At 40.8% G+C, this 19922-nt stretch overlaps 2 protein-coding genes and 1 non-coding gene across 8 annotated transcripts in view; 1 reads left to right on the top strand and 2 right to left on the bottom strand.

Annotated features, from left to right (window-relative positions):
• Window positions 1-171: 171 nt before the first annotated feature.
• Window positions 172-13849, top strand: ATP6V1D (ATPase H+ transporting V1 subunit D). The gene is made up of 9 exons (XM_045822630.1): window positions 172-357; window positions 4857-4974; window positions 7258-7337; window positions 9101-9168; window positions 9815-9859; window positions 10423-10526; window positions 11095-11161; window positions 12226-12304; window positions 13171-13849. The coding sequence occupies exons 1-9, from the start codon at window positions 317-319 to the stop codon at window positions 13310-13312; spliced, it is 744 nt and encodes a 247-aa protein (XP_045678586.1). The 5' UTR covers window positions 172-316; the 3' UTR covers window positions 13313-13849.
• A 240-nt stretch (window positions 13850-14089) lies between these two features.
• PALS1 (protein associated with LIN7 1, MAGUK p55 family member) overlaps window positions 14090-19922 on the bottom strand; it is a 74789-nt gene continuing 68956 nt past the window's right edge. For all 6 annotated transcript variants that reach the window (XM_045822621.1, XM_045822625.1, XM_045822623.1 and 3 more), the window contains one exon: window positions 14090-17020. In XM_045822621.1, the coding sequence (XP_045678577.1) occupies window positions 16844-17020 (177 nt within the window). In that variant the 3' untranslated portion in view covers window positions 14090-16843. The remainder of the gene's footprint in view (window positions 17021-19922) is intronic.
• Window positions 17732-17863, bottom strand: LOC123809005. The gene has a single exon (XR_006783885.1). It is a non-coding gene; the product is annotated as a small nucleolar RNA SNORA66 (small nucleolar RNA).

Genomic DNA, 19922 nt, shown 5'->3' with positions numbered 1-19922 from the left:
TCTTGCGCAGCCGCCTGGAGCTGCAGCGGGAGGGGCTGGGAAGCGAACCGGAAGTGAAGGGCCGTCTCTTGGTGCGCGCGCCTCAACATCCGGGCATCGCCTTTTTCACATCCTCTCCTTCCGCCCTCCTCACCCGGGTATTCCCGGTACCAACAGGAAGCGGAACTGGAGGGTGCGTAGCTCTGCGGCCTCTTAGCAACGCGAGATGGGGGTCAGGTGACACAACCAGCTGATTCTGGTAAAGGAAGACACTGGCCGGGGCTGTGGCAGCCCGGATTCCCCGGCTGGTAACTCGAGGCGAACAGTCGTCGTCAGAATGTCGAGCAAAGACCGAATTGAAATCTTTCCCTCACGAATGTAAGTAAAAGAATGGGACGAGCAGCTCTCGATACGTTCAGGAACGCTTGGCGGGATTCTTGGTTCCTCCGTACCCTGGACTATCAGCGAGGTACCTGATTTTCTGGGTGGATCTTGAGCTCTCCCCGTCTCTGTCCGTGAGTCCAGGGCCAGGCTCCCTGACGATCCCCTCACACATTCCTGTGAGCGAACCGGACTGGTCAGAGCGATCCCGGTCTATAGGAACAGGCGCCGGGCCTGCTGGCTTCTGTGGGCGTCCGCTTACCTTACTCATTCATCGAGCCATTCATTCCACATTCCCCATTGAAGCAGGCACCAGATTTATGTAACTGTGAATCGTCGCCACTCCTGCCCTGACAGGGCTCAGCTTGGCGGAGAGATGGACTGAGAAGGGAAGTTTACTGCGGTGGGAAGTATATAGAAGAGACTTTTACGCCAAACTGGGTGTTGTCGAATCGAAACGCCCTAGCGGGGATGTTCCATTCGGTCTTAGATTCCCCATAGTCTTTTTCCCAGATGTCAGGAAATGTCACTCGCGGTGGGAAGATAGTCCTGAGTTCCTGACGCACTCCTCTTGCACTGTCACCATTGCACCTTGTTTAGACCTCTGCTAACATTGCCCATCACAATGTACAGTGGATCGGATTTGTGTGCACGTCTTTCCCGTGGGACTGTGAGCTCCCTCCAGGATGAGAAAGTGTCTGGGTTATCAGTCCGTAGACAGTCCGCAAAAAGTGTTCCTTGAATGAACCCATGCGTGTGATCTGTTCGGTTGTGGGCCGCCTTTCTCTTTCGGCCTGACTACTTTGGCAGGAGAAATAGCATATCGTCCTAGGTGTTCGCTAGTCTGTAGGAAAATGTTCTGAGGTTTTTCTCAAACCTACCTTAACAATGTGTGGAAAGTCAAGATCTTATTTGCTCTCTCCTCCGTTTCCTTGTCCTCCCACCCCCCGCCCCCCGCCAGTGAGGAGCAGACAATTAGTTTTGGCTCTGACATTCAGATCTTTTTCATTGTGGACGTATTTCTTTGGAGGTACTCTGTTGTTTTTCTTTATCCTGACTTTTTTCTCGGAGAATCAGGACTCTAAAAAGAGTTATTTTCAAACCCCAAACCTAGATTTCTGCCTCTGTCTGAGTGGCTGCAGCCCTTAGTGAAATGAAGGAGTTACTGGCTTTTTGTTTATTTTTTTACTTTCACCTACTGACTTTCTAATAGCTGTTTGTACTAGATGGGAATCACGTCAGTTGTGGAGAAAGGCAGTGCCTGAGAAATGGATAAGGATCAGGACTATCCTGGGGTAGTGAAAACTGCCAAGTTCCCAGCACTTAATGACTGACTTTGTCCAAATCTCTGCACTGAGAAACAGCCAAAGTCCATTTAGCATGGCTGCTCGAAGCCTCAGGCTGTGTTCTAGGATGACACCAGCTCCCATTAAAATTTGTGCGCCTGAGAAAGCTCAGTGCTGCCTGGAGAATTTGCTGTTTGTTCTAGCCAACACCCAACGATGGATCCCTGACCTTTCTTGGGGCATTTTTTTACTGAAAAGGGCCTACAGTGATAAATCCATCATTTTCCCATTGAGATGTGTATGTCTCCCCTAGAAATTAGAGGTAGCTTTCTCAAGGACCGGAATACCATTTCTTTGAAATGTAATCGTTGGGAAGGATTGGAGGTCAGTGCGAATAGAATCCTAACTTCCATAATTGTCCACTGGCAGACACAGCTGGCCTAATTGCATTTCTCCTGACCAGCTAGCTCTCTGTAATTCATCACTTCCCCGACTCTGCTGGAGTCCCCTCTTCCTTCCCTCCCTCATTCTTCCTTTAAAATGTCCAGTTACCTCTGCACAAATCAGAATGGAGCTCAGCTCTTTCTCCTACTGGCTGTGATTACTGAAGAAAGTCTGTTTTCACAGCTTCAGTTTTAAGACTTAGAGGTAAAAACAGACTTCCATGGGCTTGGACAAGAAGAATGATAGGTTTGTGAAGGTGGAAATTACTATTTGAGACCACTCAGCTTGCGGTTTGAGAGGAAAATCAGGTGCAGGAAGTAACTGCTTTTCTAAATATTTTCCCAAAGGCCTAGTGTAGGTACTTCTCATGTAGTCAGATGCTTTTGATTCATCTGGAAACAAAGTTGTCATCCTAGTTCAAAGTCAGACACTTTTAAGAAGGGCTGAGCAGCTCTGAAACTTGTAAAGGAACAGTTTTTTTAAGAGCTAGGCTAGAAAATACACTAGTGACTTCTGTTTCAAACAGCCCCAGCTTACAGTGTTAGCCTGTGAAATGGGGCTGACACCCACTTATATGCCAGAGAGAGAAAAACAAATTTAAGGTGGAATCAAAGGAGGCAAGAAGGATTTGGAATCAACAGAAGTCAGTAAATCTAGATTATAACTACAAGAGCTGTAAGCCCTTGGGCATGTCACTCTTTGAGTGTCAAGAGTAAAAATTTTTCTGTTTTACATAGGTGCTATTACCTAGGAGGAAATGGAAATTGGCAAGGTAAATTCATTTTTATCAACCAGTTTGCCTTTTTACCATGAACTTCCTGGAATCTGCTGTACCAGGATTTGACTTAAATTTGATCCAACTCTTGGAGCCCAAATTCTGGTGGTTAGTGTCAACAGTACAGTATGTTTAAATGTACACATTGGGTGGCTAGCTCCTGCTCAGGCAGGAACCTGAACCCGCTTCACTCGGTTGGACCTTCAGTCAGTGGGAGAGAGAACCGTTCTTTTGATGCTCTTTATAACCTGTAGGGGAGGAAAGGTCCCACGTGGTTGGGATATAGTGGGCCTAGGTTTGAGCCTTAGTTTGGGCCTTGGGCAGGTCACTGGAGTCGGAAAGCTGGTTCAAATCCTCCTCTGCCTTTTCTTCACTGAGTGGCTGTGGAAAAGGTGTTTCATTTTTCTGAGCCTCATTTTCTTAACTTTCAGGATAATGTCTAAAGTTCTCCCAACTCTAAGGATTGTCTCAGTAACCTTTGCCCTGTGGTAAAAGATTTAAATATAATCTAAACATTTAGCCAAAAGGTCCATTAATAGTCACTATTTTGCTGCTGGTTATAACACCATTGATATGAAATTATATCCCCTTATACCACTTTAAGTATCTAAGTTAGATAACCTGTTATTGAATCTTATTACCCACTTTTTTCCATCATTAAATTTTATCTGGCATATGGTGGCAAGAACAGAAATGTCAGTTTTTTCTGTTGGTTTCCTGACTTTGGTATCGGTGTTTCTGATGGGAAAAGATTGAAATAGGAGGTAAGGAGGCTTCAGTAACTTGTCACTTTTCAGGAGTCTTTACTTAGGTATGTCATTTATCAGTTACTCAAAGTCATTTGTTCCCTAATTTGTTACATTCATTTGTTACGTAAAGTCATTTACAAATTAATTGATTAGTTGTAGACTCTTGATTGATGGTATCAAAACACTTTAATGCCACACTTTTAATAGAAAAAGCAATAAATGTTTGTGGAATAAAATGTAAAAGATACAAAAATATAATAGTAAAAGTAAATCAGTGTTTTTCATTCAGTCCCATCTCCCAAAAGAAACTGTTGACAGTTTCTCTGAATCCTTTTTAGGCTGTTCTCTGTATAAGTATACTTATCCCTCCTTGCTTTGCAGAGCTCGAACAGTTTAATGTAAGGAGCACATGCAGACCTACCTTCATCTTTTTTTTAACATCTGCATATCATTCCATTGTACAAAGAATCATAATTTATGAAGTATTTAACTTGTTTCCGCCCATTTGCTCTTACAGACAATGCCGGAGCACTCATTCTCAACCTGGGACATATTTTTTTTTTTAAGATTTTATTTCTTTTTAGAGAGGGGGGAAGGGAAAGAGAAAGAGGGAGAGAAACATCAATGCGTGGTTGCCTCTCTCTCCTACGTCCCCTACTGGGGACCTGGCTCACAACCCAGCCATGTGCCTTGACTGGGAATCGAACTGGCGACCCTTTGCTTCGCAATAGGGAGCTCAATCCACTGAGCCACACCAGCCAGGGCTGGGACAGATTTTTTGTGTACATGTGGGAATAACTTTGTGGGATAAAGTCCTCAAAGTGGAATCGTTGGTCCTGGAGGCAAATGCATTTCAAATTGTGGTATAAATTAGTAGACAGATTCTTAAAAAAGAATCCTTAATACACTTGTAATGGAAACAGGTATAGTTTTAATTTACAAGTCAAATAAGTATTTAAACTCTGCTGGCATCATAAAATAGCACTCCTGAAAATTTTATCATGACTTAATAAATATTCTAGATATTAAAACATTGTTTTGGTTTTAAATAAATAAAACTTCATATATTGAACACCTGAGGGTGGAAATCTGCAGTGTTAGAAACCAGTTAAACCTGTCAGCTACAAATGCTGTATATTACTCGGATGACATCAAAGAATAAAGCATAATTTGAACATTGTATGGGGAAGGTATTTTTCTTTCTTTTAAACAATGGGAACATCTTTACCTTTGTTTACACAGGGCACAGACCATCATGAAGGCTCGATTAAAAGGAGCACAGACAGGTAGAAACCTCCTGAAGAAAAAGTCTGATGCCTTAACTCTTCGATTTCGACAGATCCTAAAGAAGATCATAGAGGTAGAGTAAACTTTGCTTAGGACAGTATTTATTTTAGAAATATCTAAGGAGAATCCAGCATGGCCATTGACATTTTAGTTTTTCTTTGTTATTTTAATTCATTTTTTTCTTCCAAAAGTAAAAATATCACCATAAAGTACTGAGTTTTACCTAGTTTATTTAATAAAAATCCAAACTCCTTACACTTGTCCACTAGCCCCACTTGATTTAATTCGGCCCCTGCCTGCTTCTCTGACCTCCTTTGCCACAGTCTGTCTGACACCCTCCTCCAGGGCCTTCGCATTAGCTGTTTTGTTTCTTTTGCCTGGAATGCTCTTTCCCCAGAACGCCTTACGACTGGCTCCTCTGGCCATTATGGTCTCTTGAAGTGACCGCCATATTTACTTCTGTCACGTTGCCTTATTTTATTTTTATCATAGCGTGCACTACAGCATATTGTTTGATTGTTTACCCCCACTAGAGAAGGTGAGTTCCATGAGAGGGGACTTTGTCTCTTCAGCACTGTGTTTTCAGTGTCTAGACCAGTGCTGGCACATAGTACGTTTTAACTCAGTGCTTTTTGGATAAATGATGTGTGAATACAGAAGTGTATAAAAAAAGTGAAGGTTCTGTCCCATATCCCCCTCCCCCAACCATCCTTCTTTCATTTCCCAAAGGAGTTCTTTGCGATATTGTGGTTTATATGCTTTCCATATTTCCGTTTCTCCCTCTCACCCCCCACCCCTGTCTTCCTCCCTCCCTCCTCCTCCCCTCCTCCCCCTGCTCAGTCTCTTTCTCTCTCTTTGGTAGCACGTAGCAAAAATACTGCTTTTGTAAAGCATATACCAAGAGTATCATGTATGACCATATGTCCAGGACACACAGATGTTTTTAGTAAGAAACATGCAACTATTTTAAATTTACATCTATATCTATGTCTGTGTCTGTAACATTTTCTGTTCCACTACCCCTTCCTTCGCTCCACAGCAGAATACGGCAGCTTTCCACGTCAATGCGTATAGATCGGTCTCGTTCTGTGTAATAGCTGCGTGGTGCTCCATCACATGGGTGGTGGAATTTAACCAAGTCTCTGCTGATGGATGTGTAGTGTTCCCATTTTGTGGGGGAGGGTAATGTAAATTCTCATGTGTATGTATGCTAGTGTTTCTCTGGAAAAGACTCTTAGAATTTCAGGAATCATTTAAGTGTTTGATAACTGCCAAATTGCCCTCCAGATTGTTATACTAATTTACATACTACCAACTGATCAGTAAGAGGACCTACTTCCTTAAATTGGCTATTTTTATTTTTTGCCAATCTGTTGGGCTAAAATTGTTACCTTATTTTAGTTTGTACTACCTTTGATTATTTGTAAGGTTCACCATCCCTTCATGTTTACTGGTAACTTGATTTTCTTGGTAAATTTCTCTCTTTTTTTTTTTTTTTGTAGAAGTTCTATATATATTCAAGTTAGGGTACAAAATGCTAAAAATATTTTTTTCAAGTCTGACTTTCTTAAAAATATTTTTTCCTTTTTGTCGAATCTCTTAGTCCTTTCCTTTACATAGCTTACATCTGGGTTACATATTTAGAAAGCCCTACAAAGATCAGGAAGATATTTTATTATATTTTATTTTATAGTTTAAAAAATAAACCTTTATCTTTAATAATCTGTCGATTTGAGGGGACTGATAGGAGAAGGCAGGGATTTAGATTTTTCATCGCATAAATGGATGGCCATTGAATGGTCTCTTCCCACAAGTAAATTCCAGTCCAGTCCTGGCTCCTCCGAACTCTGCTCCGTGTCGTTGACTTACCTGTGTCTGTACCGAATTTATTTTCTCACCGCGGCTGTGCATTTCTAGTACTTAGTAAGGTAACTCTCTACCCATCTGTCCCCATTATTCTTCTCTCTCAAAAAAATGCTGGATATTCTCAAACATGAAATGTTCTGGACTTCAGAGTCACTGCGCCGTGAGGACTGTGACTGCACTGCCATGAGTTTAGGAGATTGATTCGAGCGGACTGTCACGGGCCAATTCAGAAAAGGACAGTCCTGCAGTAAAGCTTCAGTTTTCTTTTTCTTAATGTCTTGATTTTGATTTTTAATTATCAAACTCATGGTTTTGCAACATTGTTAGTGACCATAACCAATGCTGTTCAAGCAAAATTGGAAATTTTTATCATTACCGAACAGTGTTGACCACATACACAGAATACTGAAGATTATTAAAGGAATGTGATTACGTGATTTTTCCTTGTGAAAAACTTTTTTGAACTGGCTGTGGATTCATGCTTTTCCAGACTAAAATGTTGATGGGGGAAGTGATGAGAGAAGCTGCCTTTTCACTTGCTGAGGCCAAGTTCACAGCAGGGGACTTCAGGTAAGAAGACTACCTGGGGTGTTTTGAAAAATCAGGGTTCTTTTATGTTCACAATTTTATTTAAAAGTCATTTTAAATTAAATATAAACATTCAGCCCTGGCTGGTGTGGGTCTGTGGATTAAGCACCGGCCTGCAAACCAAAGGGTCACTGGTTCGATTCCCAGTCAGGGCACATGCCTGGGTTGCAGGCCAGGTCCCCAGTTGGGGACATGTGAGGGGCAACCACACATTGATGTTTCTCTCCCTCTTTCTCTTTCCCTTATCCTCTCTCTAAAAATAAAATCTTTAAAAAAATAAGCATTCATGACACCTGATATTACTAGTAATAATAAGGAAGGACAGTTTTAACCATATCACCTTAACACCATCTTAATTGCTACCCACATGTATCTGTCACATAGCTGCAGGCATGGGGTACTTCATATTTCATAGTCCATTTTCATTTAACATTTTATCAACATTTTTCCTTGTTTTTACTTATGTAACTGCATAATCTTTCTATAGATGTATTATAATTTAACCTTTTCTTCTAGTGATGGAACTTTGGATTGATTTCCAGAGTTCTAGAATATTAGAAAAATGCCATGAACATCTTCATGCATAAGTATTTTTTTTCTATTGAATTATTTCCTTAGGATAAACTTTTGAGGATGGAATTGGTTGTTTAAAGGGCATGAATTTATGCTTTTGTCATGTCAGTATAAGCTTTACAAAGCATATAAAATAGTTTAGTTATTGCTTTACAAAGGGGCTTTGCCAACTTTTAAAACATTTTTTAAAGATTTTATTTTAGAGAGGAAGGGAGGGAAAAAGAGGAGACAAATATCGATGTGTGAGAGATACATCAATCGGTTGAATCTCATACACTCCTAAGCAGGGACCTGGCCCGCAACCCAGGCATGTGCCCTTGACTGGGAATTGAACTGGTGGCCTTTAGGTTCACAGGCCAGCACTCAGTTCCCTGAGCTACACCAACCAGGGCAGGGTTTTGCAAATTTACACATTATGTGGTTCTCCAAGTAAGCCTGTGAAGTAGACCAGGTAAGCACTTATCTCAGTGTGAGTTCAGTGCTCTCCTGAGTCAAATGGCCATTCAGGGGCAGAGGTGGACATTCTTTTCAGGGGTTTTTATTTTAGTCTTATTTATCCAATGACACGATTCCTTCCTTCTTAGTTTTTATTATCTATCTAGGAGCATTACCTGGCGGGCAGGTCTTATAGCCTGAGAGGCAGGAGGCCTTTTGAGGGAGCAGGCTAGGTTGTGCCAGTGCGGGCGGGGAAACAGCTTGCACTGACTTTTCCAGCGGAGGGAGGGAATCAGTAGTGTGCATGCTTTGGGGTGGTTATGGGGAAGACACTATCTTATGGTGGTAATCAGGAGCCAGACAAAGCCAGAAGGAATTCAGGTAAGTTCTAGGATAAAGGAATAGTACTCCTGCTTAGCCAAACCTAGGTTTAACAACAAACCCAAAAGAAGGAAAGTTTTCTCTAAATTACATAAACAGAATGAAAATTCCACATGTATGACTGAAAACTTAAGCAATCTGCATACTGTAAAATAATTCTTTTTTGTTTTCTTACAACTAATTTTTTATTATTATTCATTCTTTGCTTTCTGAGGCCCTCCTCTGGAAGCAGTGATTTTTTGCCTTTTCTTACTTAATTGTGAAATCTCACTCTTGTTCAAGTTACCCAGTGGGTCCCTGTGAGTTTATTTCTCACTCTAAAACCTTAACTGAACCAAGGCCCTTTTCCCCTGCAGCACTACAGTCATCCAGAACGTAAATAAAGCCCAAGTGAAGATTCGAGCAAAGAAAGATAATGTAGCAGGTAACTTTCCAACCCTTTTAGAACCCTCGGGGGAGAAAAGGTGACATTTTAAAATCAACCTGTTTATACAGCAAGATCTCGATATCCCAGTTAATCCTTTCTACTCAGAACAAGTTGATTGGCTTTACATGTTGAGCCAGTTGTAAGTGGGGGTCTCGGGGGGTCAGGGCGGGGAACTGGGGAGTTGTTTGGTAGGTATAAAGCGAGGGCAGTACAAGGTGAATGCATTTTAGAAGTGCCTTGTACTGTGGAGCGCCAACAGGATAATACGGTGTCGCGCGCTGAGGAACTTGTGCACAGGAGGACTGGGTAGGTCTCATGTTGAGAGTTCTTGGCACACACATGCCAAGGAAAAGGGACACACAAAATCTGTTGGAGATGATGGATATGTTTATTACCATGGGTGCACCGTGTATACAGTAAATATGTGCAGGTGTTTTTTGTTTTGTTTTTTTTTTTGGTATACTAAATATACCTCAAAGCTGAAAGGAAAAAAACCCCCATGGTAACAATCAGCTCCTTTATTGCTGAGGCTAATTTAATTTTTAGATAGGATTGAACACTTAAGAAGGCAGGTTCCTAAATTCGCTCTTGGAAAGCTGTGATGATTCTGGACAGTCTGCTGACTTTTTTCTGTGTTAAACAGGTGTCACTTTGCCAGTGTTTGAACACTACCACGAAGGAACTGACAGTAAGTGTGTGTCTCTGGGCTCTCCTGACTCCCCTTTAAATGAGTTTTGTTCTGGGAATTATCTGACCCTTTCCTAATTTGACAACATTTTTGGAGTAGCAAAACATCTTTATTCAGTCTGTCCAAAGTAGAATTTCTTTTTTATAGAAGGAACAGTATTCTTTCCTTGCACTCATCTTTCACTGGTTTACATAAAATGTTTTGTACAGCTTGCGTAAAGTAGAGCATTCTGAAGAGCCGCCTGTTCACGGAGAGCAGCACTGCACTGGGCACCAGGCCGTGCGGTCTGCAGAGAGGATGGGCGCACTGGTTGACCCAGCGGTCCAGTGAAGTGGGGGCTGGTTGGAAACCTCCACTGTAGCTAGAATAGGATCCTTGTGCAAAACTACTCGGCATCATGTTCTTAATGTTTGGGGAGTGAGATGGGCACTTCGTGTCTGCATTTAACAGAGATAGTGAATTTGTCTCTCCATTTTGTCATTGTTCTGACTTATCTCTTGGGGAATTTTAGGGGGAAGATTATTATTCTGCAATTACAAATGTTGTCTGACTGGTTCTTTCAGGTTATGAGCTGACTGGTTTAGCCCGAGGTGGGGAACAACTGGCTAAATTAAAGAGGAATTACGCCAAAGCAGTGGAACTACTGGTGGAACTGGCCTCGCTGCAGGTAGGCAGAGTGTTGCTGGAGCTCTCCTGTAGTTTGATTTTTGATATTCGAGTGTGAACTTCCGATCTTGACTAGCGCACACTGCACTCACTGCTTTAGACTGTTTCCATGGCCCTCTATGAAACAAGCCAAAGATGTTTTGATTTCTGAAATGGTGGCCTCTGCACCTTTGTCCCAACTTGTGCTACTAACAGAGGAGCAGTGGTGTAGTTTCACTCTGCTAGATGAGAACAGCAGCAGGCAGTGCTAGATTTCAATGGAAATATAACGTGGTTCACACACGAAAGCCGTGGGCCGTGGTTTTTTTCCCCTCCGTGGCCAGAGAATGTATATCTAGGTCATTCGTGCATGGTTCTCTCCTCTCGCCATTTTTGTAACTTTAGTCTGAAATAAATGATGGCATGGAGATTAAGTGTTATCCCTATGGAAATCTCACAAGAATTTTTTTAATGTGTTAAAAAGCAGTAGTCTTGGTTTCCAAGTGTTCTCTACCAGTGCCGAGTGGAGCCGAGTGAACAGGGCGTGACTGGAAGACTTTGTACTTGGAGTGTTTGTCCTCTTGTTTCAGACTTCCTTTGTTACTTTGGACGAAGCCATTAAGATAACCAACAGGCGTGTAAATGCCATTGAACACGGTGAGTGCGAGCTGCTGTGAAGCCCTTTGTTCATCCACTGTCCCTGCCTCCACTTTCGTTACCCAGCTGCTAGGATCAGGCCTGGACCACCAGGTGGGTAAGGCACGCACTGCTCACAGCAGGGAGTGCAGCGAGTCTGCAGAGCAGCAAAGAGTAAGTGCTTTGGTAGAAGGAGCTGTATGATTGGGGGGGTGGGGAGTTAGACGTGAGTAGGGAGTTTGAAATTATGGAATATCTTACTCATTTCCAGTTATACATGAATATAAAGGGTTAGAAACTATTTCGCAAGAGCTCTAGTGTTTTTAGTTCTTTCCAATCACTGAGTGTACAACTTTTTGAACACATTAAATATTTACTTGAAATCCCTCTTCTAGAAAGTGTTGTCCTTGATTTCTGAAAATAAGTCTTCCCATTTGATGCATTATTTTCCATCTTATTATTTTAAAACTATGCTTAGTGTTGATATATTTTTTAAGAAACTCAGTTTTCATTTTTTCAGTTTTAAGGTAAAAAAGGAGTAAAATTGGAATAGCAAATGATTTTGCTTGGGCTCTGTTAGTGTGAAACACGGAGTTATTTCCTGACTTCTTGGTAGTGCCAGCCCTTGTACACAGAACTGCCAGCAAAACAAAAGGGATGAGGTACTGTTGTAGCCCTCACGTGAACACAGGTGAATTCTAGGTAAAACAGAACCTTATGACTGACACCTTACTGCATCCTCTCTGCCTCCGCGCTCCAGTTTTGACGGTGGATTATTGTGGATTTAAAGTAACACTTGTGGTTCAATGTCATATATTCATACGAATTCAGTGTCATATATATCGTGGTCTAATTTTATCTGTCTATAGAAAAGACATGAGAAGAGCATATACCAAAATATTTACAATTACTTTAGGGTGGTTGGATTATAGTTTTGTTTTTATGTTTTTGTTTTCTAAATTTTGCGCATTAAATGTAAATTGGTTTTATAGATAGAAAAAAATATCTGATACACAAGTGGGCAGTGGCAATTTGAAAAAAGGTGGTTTGAAGTTCTCACGTATGAATATTTTTTTAAACCCTAGTCATCATCCCCCGGATCGAACGCACCCTCGCCTACATCATCACAGAGCTGGATGAGAGAGAGCGAGAAGAGTTCTATCGGTTTGTTGAAACTGGCAGTTCCTGATTGTCTTCTGTTTTCTGTATTCCAAAGTCTCTATGCTCACATTCTTTAAAATCAGCACAGCTTGTATTTTATTCTGATATGTAAGAAGCAAGAAATAGTATTGCCAAAGGCTGTGAAGACAGTTCGCTGCTTAGTTTTACACATAACTAAAGCATGGCATCACCCAAAATTTTGGTCAAATACTTGAATATTTTAAAAAATGAAAGTGATTTAGGTTGGGTGTCTCCCACATATAAAGAAACCAGAATTAATCAGTGACTCCGTATGGACTGCATGTTGAGTATGGTCCAGAAGGAGACATTACATTAGAGGGTTAGCACAGTCCTGGGAGGGAAATGACGCACGTACGTAGTTGATCGTGAACACTGAAGCCAGCAGAGATGGTAAGGACTGAATAGTGGTGTGCAGGTCGGTGTGCCAGGGTCACGGAGGTGGGGGACAGGTGAAGGCAGGCCTACTCAGGGGAGACGTGCCATCTCGAGCCCTGAGTAGTGTGTGATTTATAATCCTAGTGATCAGAGGTTAGTTTCTGCCCTTCAGTGACGTTCAGGGTTGTAGTGATCTAAATGAAGTGTTCCAAAGTTTTAATAAATGCCTGAATGCTCAAAACCCGGTCCATTATCAGGGAATGGATTTCAAAGTTTGGTCATCTTGGAATAGAAGCTTTTGAAATTCGTTATGGGCTTAAAATACGTCTATTTTACCTCTATCATTTTTTAATGGGCTATAAAGTACTGAACTGAGATTAAAATTTTGTTGTAATGTGTTTATTATCCTTGTTACAAAACTAGAAGCAAATCTACTACTCAAACAGCATTGAGAGAATTCCTTTATTTTACAGGTTAAAGAAAATACAGGAGAAGAAAAAAATTCTCAAGGAAAAATCTGAGAAGAACTTGGAAAAACGGAGGGCAGCTGGGGAGGTGACGGAACCTGCCAATCTCCTGGCTGAAGAGAAGGATGAGGACCTTCTGTTTGAATAGTTGTCTTTCCTGCTCTGGCTCTCCCAGAAATCCTAACATGGCACCATTTTAGTTCACGGTGTATAGGTTTGGTTTGTGTAACTGTTTATTTTTCAGCCTAAGAATTTCACTGGTGGTAAAATTTCCCTGAACGTCTATTTATGGGAGTACCTTTGCAGAATCCTAATTTAGCAACCTTTATCACAGATGAGATTTCGATAAACAAGTTTACGCTGCAGAAGAGCACTGTACTCCACCTGCATCTGTGTTACATGTGATCGGCTTACCCAGCACATTAGGAAGTTCCCCTTAGGAACCAGCAGTGGTCTCAGGCCAGCTGCTGCAGGAGCACCCTTCCCTCCCACCCACTCACCGGCGCTGTCGCCTGTAATCGCTGCAGCCCTCCTTGTGCCACTGTGGCACTGCTCTCCTCAAGCTTTCTGGAAGCCCGCACTTACGTTGCTTTTCATGACAGGTCTCTGTCCTGCCTGTCATGGAGCAGTTTTGCCATGTGCCAGTTTTCAATGTGACTATGGTATAAACAGTAATATCATTTAACATGAGTTGTTCCTTTTTTTTTTTTTTAAGACAACAATTAAGGAAATAGAGCCTATATCTATGCCAATAGAGGGCACTGCCTCATGGTGAAGAGTAAGTTAAAAGACATTGTGTGTTTCACTGAGGTTCCAATGGACTGACTTCTGGCAAAAACGTGAAGCCAGGGTAGTCGTTAGATGTGCTGAAATTTTGAATGGTAGAGGATATAAATACAGCAAGAGAAAGTACTCAGTGGCTTTCTTTATTTGAAATATAATTTTATTTTTACAATACAGTGTGCAGTATGACATCTCAAAATAAGAGTGCAAGTACAGGACGAGAGTACAAAGGAGGATTAATGATAAATGTCAGAAAGGTTACCTTATTAAGGCTAAATCCCTGGTTCGTGTTTTCCACACACATTCAAGAAATTACATTCAAACTATTCCTTATCGATACTCCTTAAACCACGAAAAATGGGGGGAAAATCCAGATATTAGATTTTCATAGAAAGCAAATCTGGATGAGTCTATAAATGCTCTTTTCCTTCCCATCTGTTCTGACTTAAGAAAATTTAGTAAAGGAAGATATTTCCCTGTTTGAACTAACATGTGTCTGTTAGCTACTGGTGTCATTCCTGTAAGTGGCTGAGACCTCCCTACGACGGTCTCCAGTCAGAACCAGAGGGACAGGACACGGACCTGGCCACTTGGCTGGACAAGTAGCTAGGTAACTGGCAAGGAAGCCCACTCTGTGTGAAGGCAGTCGGCAACAACTCGGTGTTTACTCTGTTTAGGGGCTGTGTGGTATCAGCACAGCCACATTGCTGGGGCTGACGTTCCTGTCCCTCTGCCGCACCTCTGCCGATCAGGCAAGAACCGTAAGACTTCGACCCCAAAATCATCTTGCCTCAGACTCCTTCAAGTGTATGATGGCACAGCCTGTGCCTTGGGAGGGGATTTGCTCCTTGAAGCTGTGTCTGAGTCCCATGGCATGGGGCCTAGTGTGGATCTACCTGCAGGCTAACTCACGGGACAGAGCGACAGCCACATAGTGACACTACCGGGAATCTCATTCTATCGGGACTCAAACTTCCAACAGTTTAGATCTTAGGGTCGAAAGCCGCTGTCAAAACTCCACTGTCTACCATAGACTACCTTTCATTCCTGAGGGGAAAGTAAACTGCAAGACTGAAAAGATGAAGTACTTATATTCCTTGGTTTTCAATGCTGAAAATTAGCGTGAGCTTCCCATTTCCTGCTATGAAATACTTGGAGTGTTTCAGACCTGAAGAGACGGCATGTAGAGCACTCCTGCTAACTGAGGAATGTTATTTTCTTCCTAATGAACAGTATCTGTAAAGTACTTCCATATAAGACACTCTGCAGCCAACTTCAAGGCCATGCAAATTTGAACAGAAAAAGGCAACTTATAAACCATCTACATTTGTTCAATTAAAATTATGTATAAGAGGAAATCAAATATATACATGACACTGAGACAAACTACTAATTAGAAACAACTGCTTACATTAAATTATGTGACAATATTATTCCAGTGTTTAGCTTTGAGAACAGGAAATGCTGTAACTAAAGTCGTAAAAATACAACAAAGATATTCACATTTGAGGTTGTTCGTCACATCACACCATCCCTAAAGGCTTGAAGAGGCTGCAAATTACCTTTCCATGTCAGTGTGAAAATCCCATTAGCTTAAACCTTCAGGATTTAGTAAGCTGTTGTATTATGGTCACAAGAGGCAGACCCTGTTAGGATAAAAACCTCTTTATATATGCACAACCATCCTGTCCCCCTATGTTCTTTCCTAAAATGTTCAAATGACTTTCAGGTCATCCTTTCCTCCTGATCTCAAAGTCAACTCATAGTATTTCCCTCAGATAAAATTTTAGTACAATGCTGAACAAGTGTTATCAATGACCATTTGTCAATCTATTAAATATTAGTTTACAGTACAGCAGCTATATTCATCACAGAATTCCAGTTTATTACCTATATACAGCACAGTCATCAAATTATACTGTGCTCACATATAAAAATGCAAAAACGCAGATGTGCTAGTCCTCTCATGTACATAAAAAACTGCGTCATGAGAAACTCAAGCACTCAACAGTTTACATGAACACCTACCATTCATAAAAATGTAACATACATTCTATCGTACTATGTAGAGAAAAAGCATGGTTATCTAGTTGTGACAATTTAAGGACAAAACTCATAAAATCATTAAAAAGAGCAGCATGTTGTATATGCTTAACTAGATCAGAGTCTGTTGAGTGTGCAGTAAAGTCTGATCCACAAAGTTTGAGCTAAAAATCGGTGCTTCTAATGGAATGTTTCTTAACAGTTAAAAGACATACAAATGAATTCAAGCCTAACAGAGTGGCTCCAGACCAAAGTGGCACCTTAAAATTTTTTTAGAATCACTATAAACAACACAATGTATTTTTGTAGTAAGTTATTGAAATCTGATGTGTATATTATACTTGCAGCACATAAAAGAAATCTAAGCAAAGTATTTCTGATGACTAAACCAGTTTTCTTAACAAATAAAGTCTTGCCCAGTACACAGAAGCACGGTCCCTAGCCCCTTCCCCCCACTCCCATGAAATCATTTAAGTTAACTGTTAAATAACATCAATTATTTGTAACTATGTGAGACATGGACTGCTGAGGATATACACACACTTCATGAAAATATGACTAGGCAGAAAAGATTCAGTTAGGTGAAAACAAAGGTTTTTACGAGGATAAAATGGAACTGCTCTGTTGAAAGCATCCATTTAGAATCCCCAAGTGAGGCAAGAACATAAAGCCATACAATAAAGGCTGCTGTGCACAATTACTTATGGGGATTTTCTTCTCACTAGTTTGAGATCGAAGAACAGGGCTACATTGCCTGCCACCTTACCCTTCGAGTCCTGCTGAAGTATCAGGTTTACCTTCGTACTGGCAGTTTGCCAGATCAAGTCCGATCGAGCCACAGGAAGGGCTTCCTTCACCTCAGCCAAGTGGACGGCACCCACTGAGGTTCAGTATCAAGTTTGTTAATTAACCTAAGCAATTCCTGATAGGCTTTATCAAGGTCTGAATTCACAATTGCCGTGTCAAAGTAGTGACCATTGTTCTGCTCCATCTCTCTAGTTTTCTCAATGATTTCTCTCAGCTCTTCTGGCTGTAAAGAGGAGATAAAAACCGAGGTTAACTCCATTCTTTGCTGAAACATACACATCAGATATGGTCAAAGAACAAGAAATAACCTTACACTGCTTTCCTCCTCTTAAAACACTCAGCCTCATGCTCCTTCCCAACCCTGTCATGGCCCCGGATGCTTTGGCATCTTGGGGAGCCACAATGAATCACCTTGGACTCAATAGAATCTGTTTACACTGTGATTTAGGTTTTTAGGTTTCTGTATAATTTTGTCTTATCTTCCCCACAAGACCAATGTTTCAAGGGCACAGACTTCGAGTTCCCCACAGACATTCAGTTTTAAGTATTTTAGGGCATCATAACCTCTTCCTAAAAGAATATCTTCTGGAACACAGAGTGAACCTTTCTGGATGGAGCAAGGGTGGCAGGACCCAAAGCACCATCTATTCTTGGCTCTTACAGAGCCCCTGTTCTTTATATTTATTGCAGAGTTAGGCAAGGTAAACATCACTGGGAAAGCAAAGGATCAACAGAACAGGTATCTTTTTAATGAAAACACTGCTTGTCAAACCAAGGTTTAATAATCAAATACAGCTGATCCTTGAACAAAATGGGTTTGAACTACATGGGTCCACTTATATCTAGATTTTTCAATAAATGTAACTTTTCAGTCTGTGGTTGGGAGTTCACAGGTGCAGAGGGCAGACTGCGTGCCTTGATCTGTACTTGTTTTTTCAGTACTAAGCTAGAATGGATACCTCAGTAGCTCCTATGGCTAATACATTTCTATCACTACAATTACTTCAGTAAACCTGGTTCCCCTCACTTCTAAAACATTATGCAGAGTTAATGATCAAATCTGCACAAACGACACCATTTTATATCGGGAACTTAAGCATCTGTGGGTTTTGGAATCCATAAGCAGTCCTGAAACCAATCCCCTGCAGATATCAGAGATAGTTAAGTTTTGGGGGAGTCAAAACTTATGTGGGATTTTTCGACTGCACAGGGGCCAGTGCCCCTGACCCCACCATTTAAGAGTTAACTGTGTGTGTGTGTGTGTGTGTGTGTGTGTGTGTGTGTGTTCTGGGACACACTCAGCTTAATGTGTTAAATTGCTGCTGTACACAAAGGCAGTCTTTAAGATGCAAAAAGTATCCTCAGAAGAGTTTGGGAAGTGATACAGAGCAGGCTATTTAAGATACTGGGCAAGGGCAACTGTTTCACACAAAGCGCAGGCGGCAAGGCTATGTGCTTCTGATTTATCAGCCGCAATTGTTCAAGGAAGTGGAACTGCCTCCAAATCACCCCTGTCAATACAGAGAACCAATAACACACTCAGGTCCAAATGTCTCAGGTGTAAAAGTCACATCTCATTACCATAATGGACCCGCAAGACAAGACAATTTATATCATTCAACTGCTTGAACTTCTGTGACAGTAGGAAAACATATTTAAAAATATGCGATCTCTGGCTTGTCCTGAGGCAGTTTCTGGGGTAGTTCTCTCTTTTTCCCTCTGGAATGCTGTGCATCTGGCTGCGGCACACAGAATCCTTTGTTCCCCAGCAAGGCGTCCCCTAACAGGGACTCTGCTCCCCTACTGTAACCGAACACACTGACATCTTACTAAAACTCAGTGTCTACTCAAAGCTCACAATTGTTGAAAGAACATTCCAGACTCAAAATAGAATCTAATCTTTGTGGTGCTAGAGTTCGCCCACATTTACATTAACATTTACATTGAAATGTAAATGTTAAGCCCCACATCTTACACAGATTCACATGAATATCCAATCCATCCGGTTTTTCTTTATCAAATTTAAGGTGTTATTTCACCTTTTCCCAACATGGCTTATATCATTTATTTTGTTTTTATTTTTCAAATTGTAATTCATGATTAAAATGAAACAAAATGGTTTTGCTCAAAAAATTTGGGACTGACAAAATCAGCTTATAGGGAACAGTGACTGTATGAGTTCACATATCAGTTTACCACTCTCAAGCCCTTTTTAACAGAGCAGATTCTGAGTATAATCAGATGCTTGTTCACATTTTGCATCCAGAGAAACACCATCACTTTCCCGGTTAGAACAATTTCATTGACTTAAAACCGAGGATTTGTTTTTATTCAACACTTCTGTTTTGTGAGTGATAAAGCACTACTGGAAATACTGAAGGAGCTAAAACAGAAGTGAAATTAAAAGGCAACCAGACACATCACCCTCCACTCCACAACGACTGCAGAGTGCATGTTCTCACTGGTGTGCATGGAACACACACCACGGCAGGACATATGCTGGGCCATAAAATACGGTTCAACAGATTTGAAGGACTGACATCTCAGCATGTTTTCTAACCACAATGGAATTATAAATCAATAAAATATTTTTAAAAATCTCCAAATATGTGTAAATTACACACTTCTAAATAACCCATGGGTTAAAGAAGAAAAAGACACAGAATTAGGAAGTACTTTAACAAAATAATAATGAAAACTATAACCCTAAAATCTACAGGATACAACTAAATAACCCCTTGAGAGAAATCTGTAACTTCATATTAGAAAAGATTTAAAACTCATCTAAGTTTCCTTCAGACAAGTACAAATTAATGCCAAAGTAATCATAAAGAATAAAAATAACTCAAAAGAAGCCAGACAAAAAATATAGAAAATTAACAAAGACAAAAGTCCTTTAACTTAGTTCTTTTTCTAAAGAGTTTGGTTATTCCTTTAATTTCCATATAAATTTTAAAATCTTTTCAATTTCTATAATAAAGCCTGCTGAGATTTTTTTAATGGTAACAGCTTTCTTCATATGTAATTCATTTACCACTCACTCATTTAAAATGTACAATTAAATGGGTATTAGTGTAGTCACAGAGCTGCGTAATCAACACCACAATTCAATTTCAGAACATTTC

This window comes from Phyllostomus hastatus, unplaced genomic scaffold (genome assembly GCF_019186645.2).
Source record: "Phyllostomus hastatus isolate PE091 unplaced genomic scaffold, TTU_PhHast_1.1 phas_scaffold_501, whole genome shotgun sequence".
NCBI classification, from domain to species: Eukaryota; Metazoa; Chordata; class Mammalia; order Chiroptera; family Phyllostomidae; genus Phyllostomus; species Phyllostomus hastatus.
The sequence above is the reverse complement of the archived record's forward strand: the minus strand, read 5'-3'. Positions and strand labels throughout refer to the sequence as shown.

What these genes read in the sequence shown, in the direction of transcription:
- ATP6V1D (XM_045822630.1), top strand. Translation starts at nt 317, where the DNA reads ATGTCGAGCAAAGACCGAATTGAAATCTTTCCCTCACGAAT. An exon ending in TCCTAAAGAAGATCATAGAG is followed by an intron (nt 4,975 to 7,257) that starts GTAGAGTAAACT and finishes ATGCTTTTCCAG; the next exon opens with ACTAAAATGTTGATGGGGGA. An exon ending in TGTAAATGCCATTGAACACG is followed by an intron (nt 11,162 to 12,225) that starts GTGAGTGCGAGC and finishes TTTAAACCCTAG; the next exon opens with TCATCATCCCCCGGATCGAA.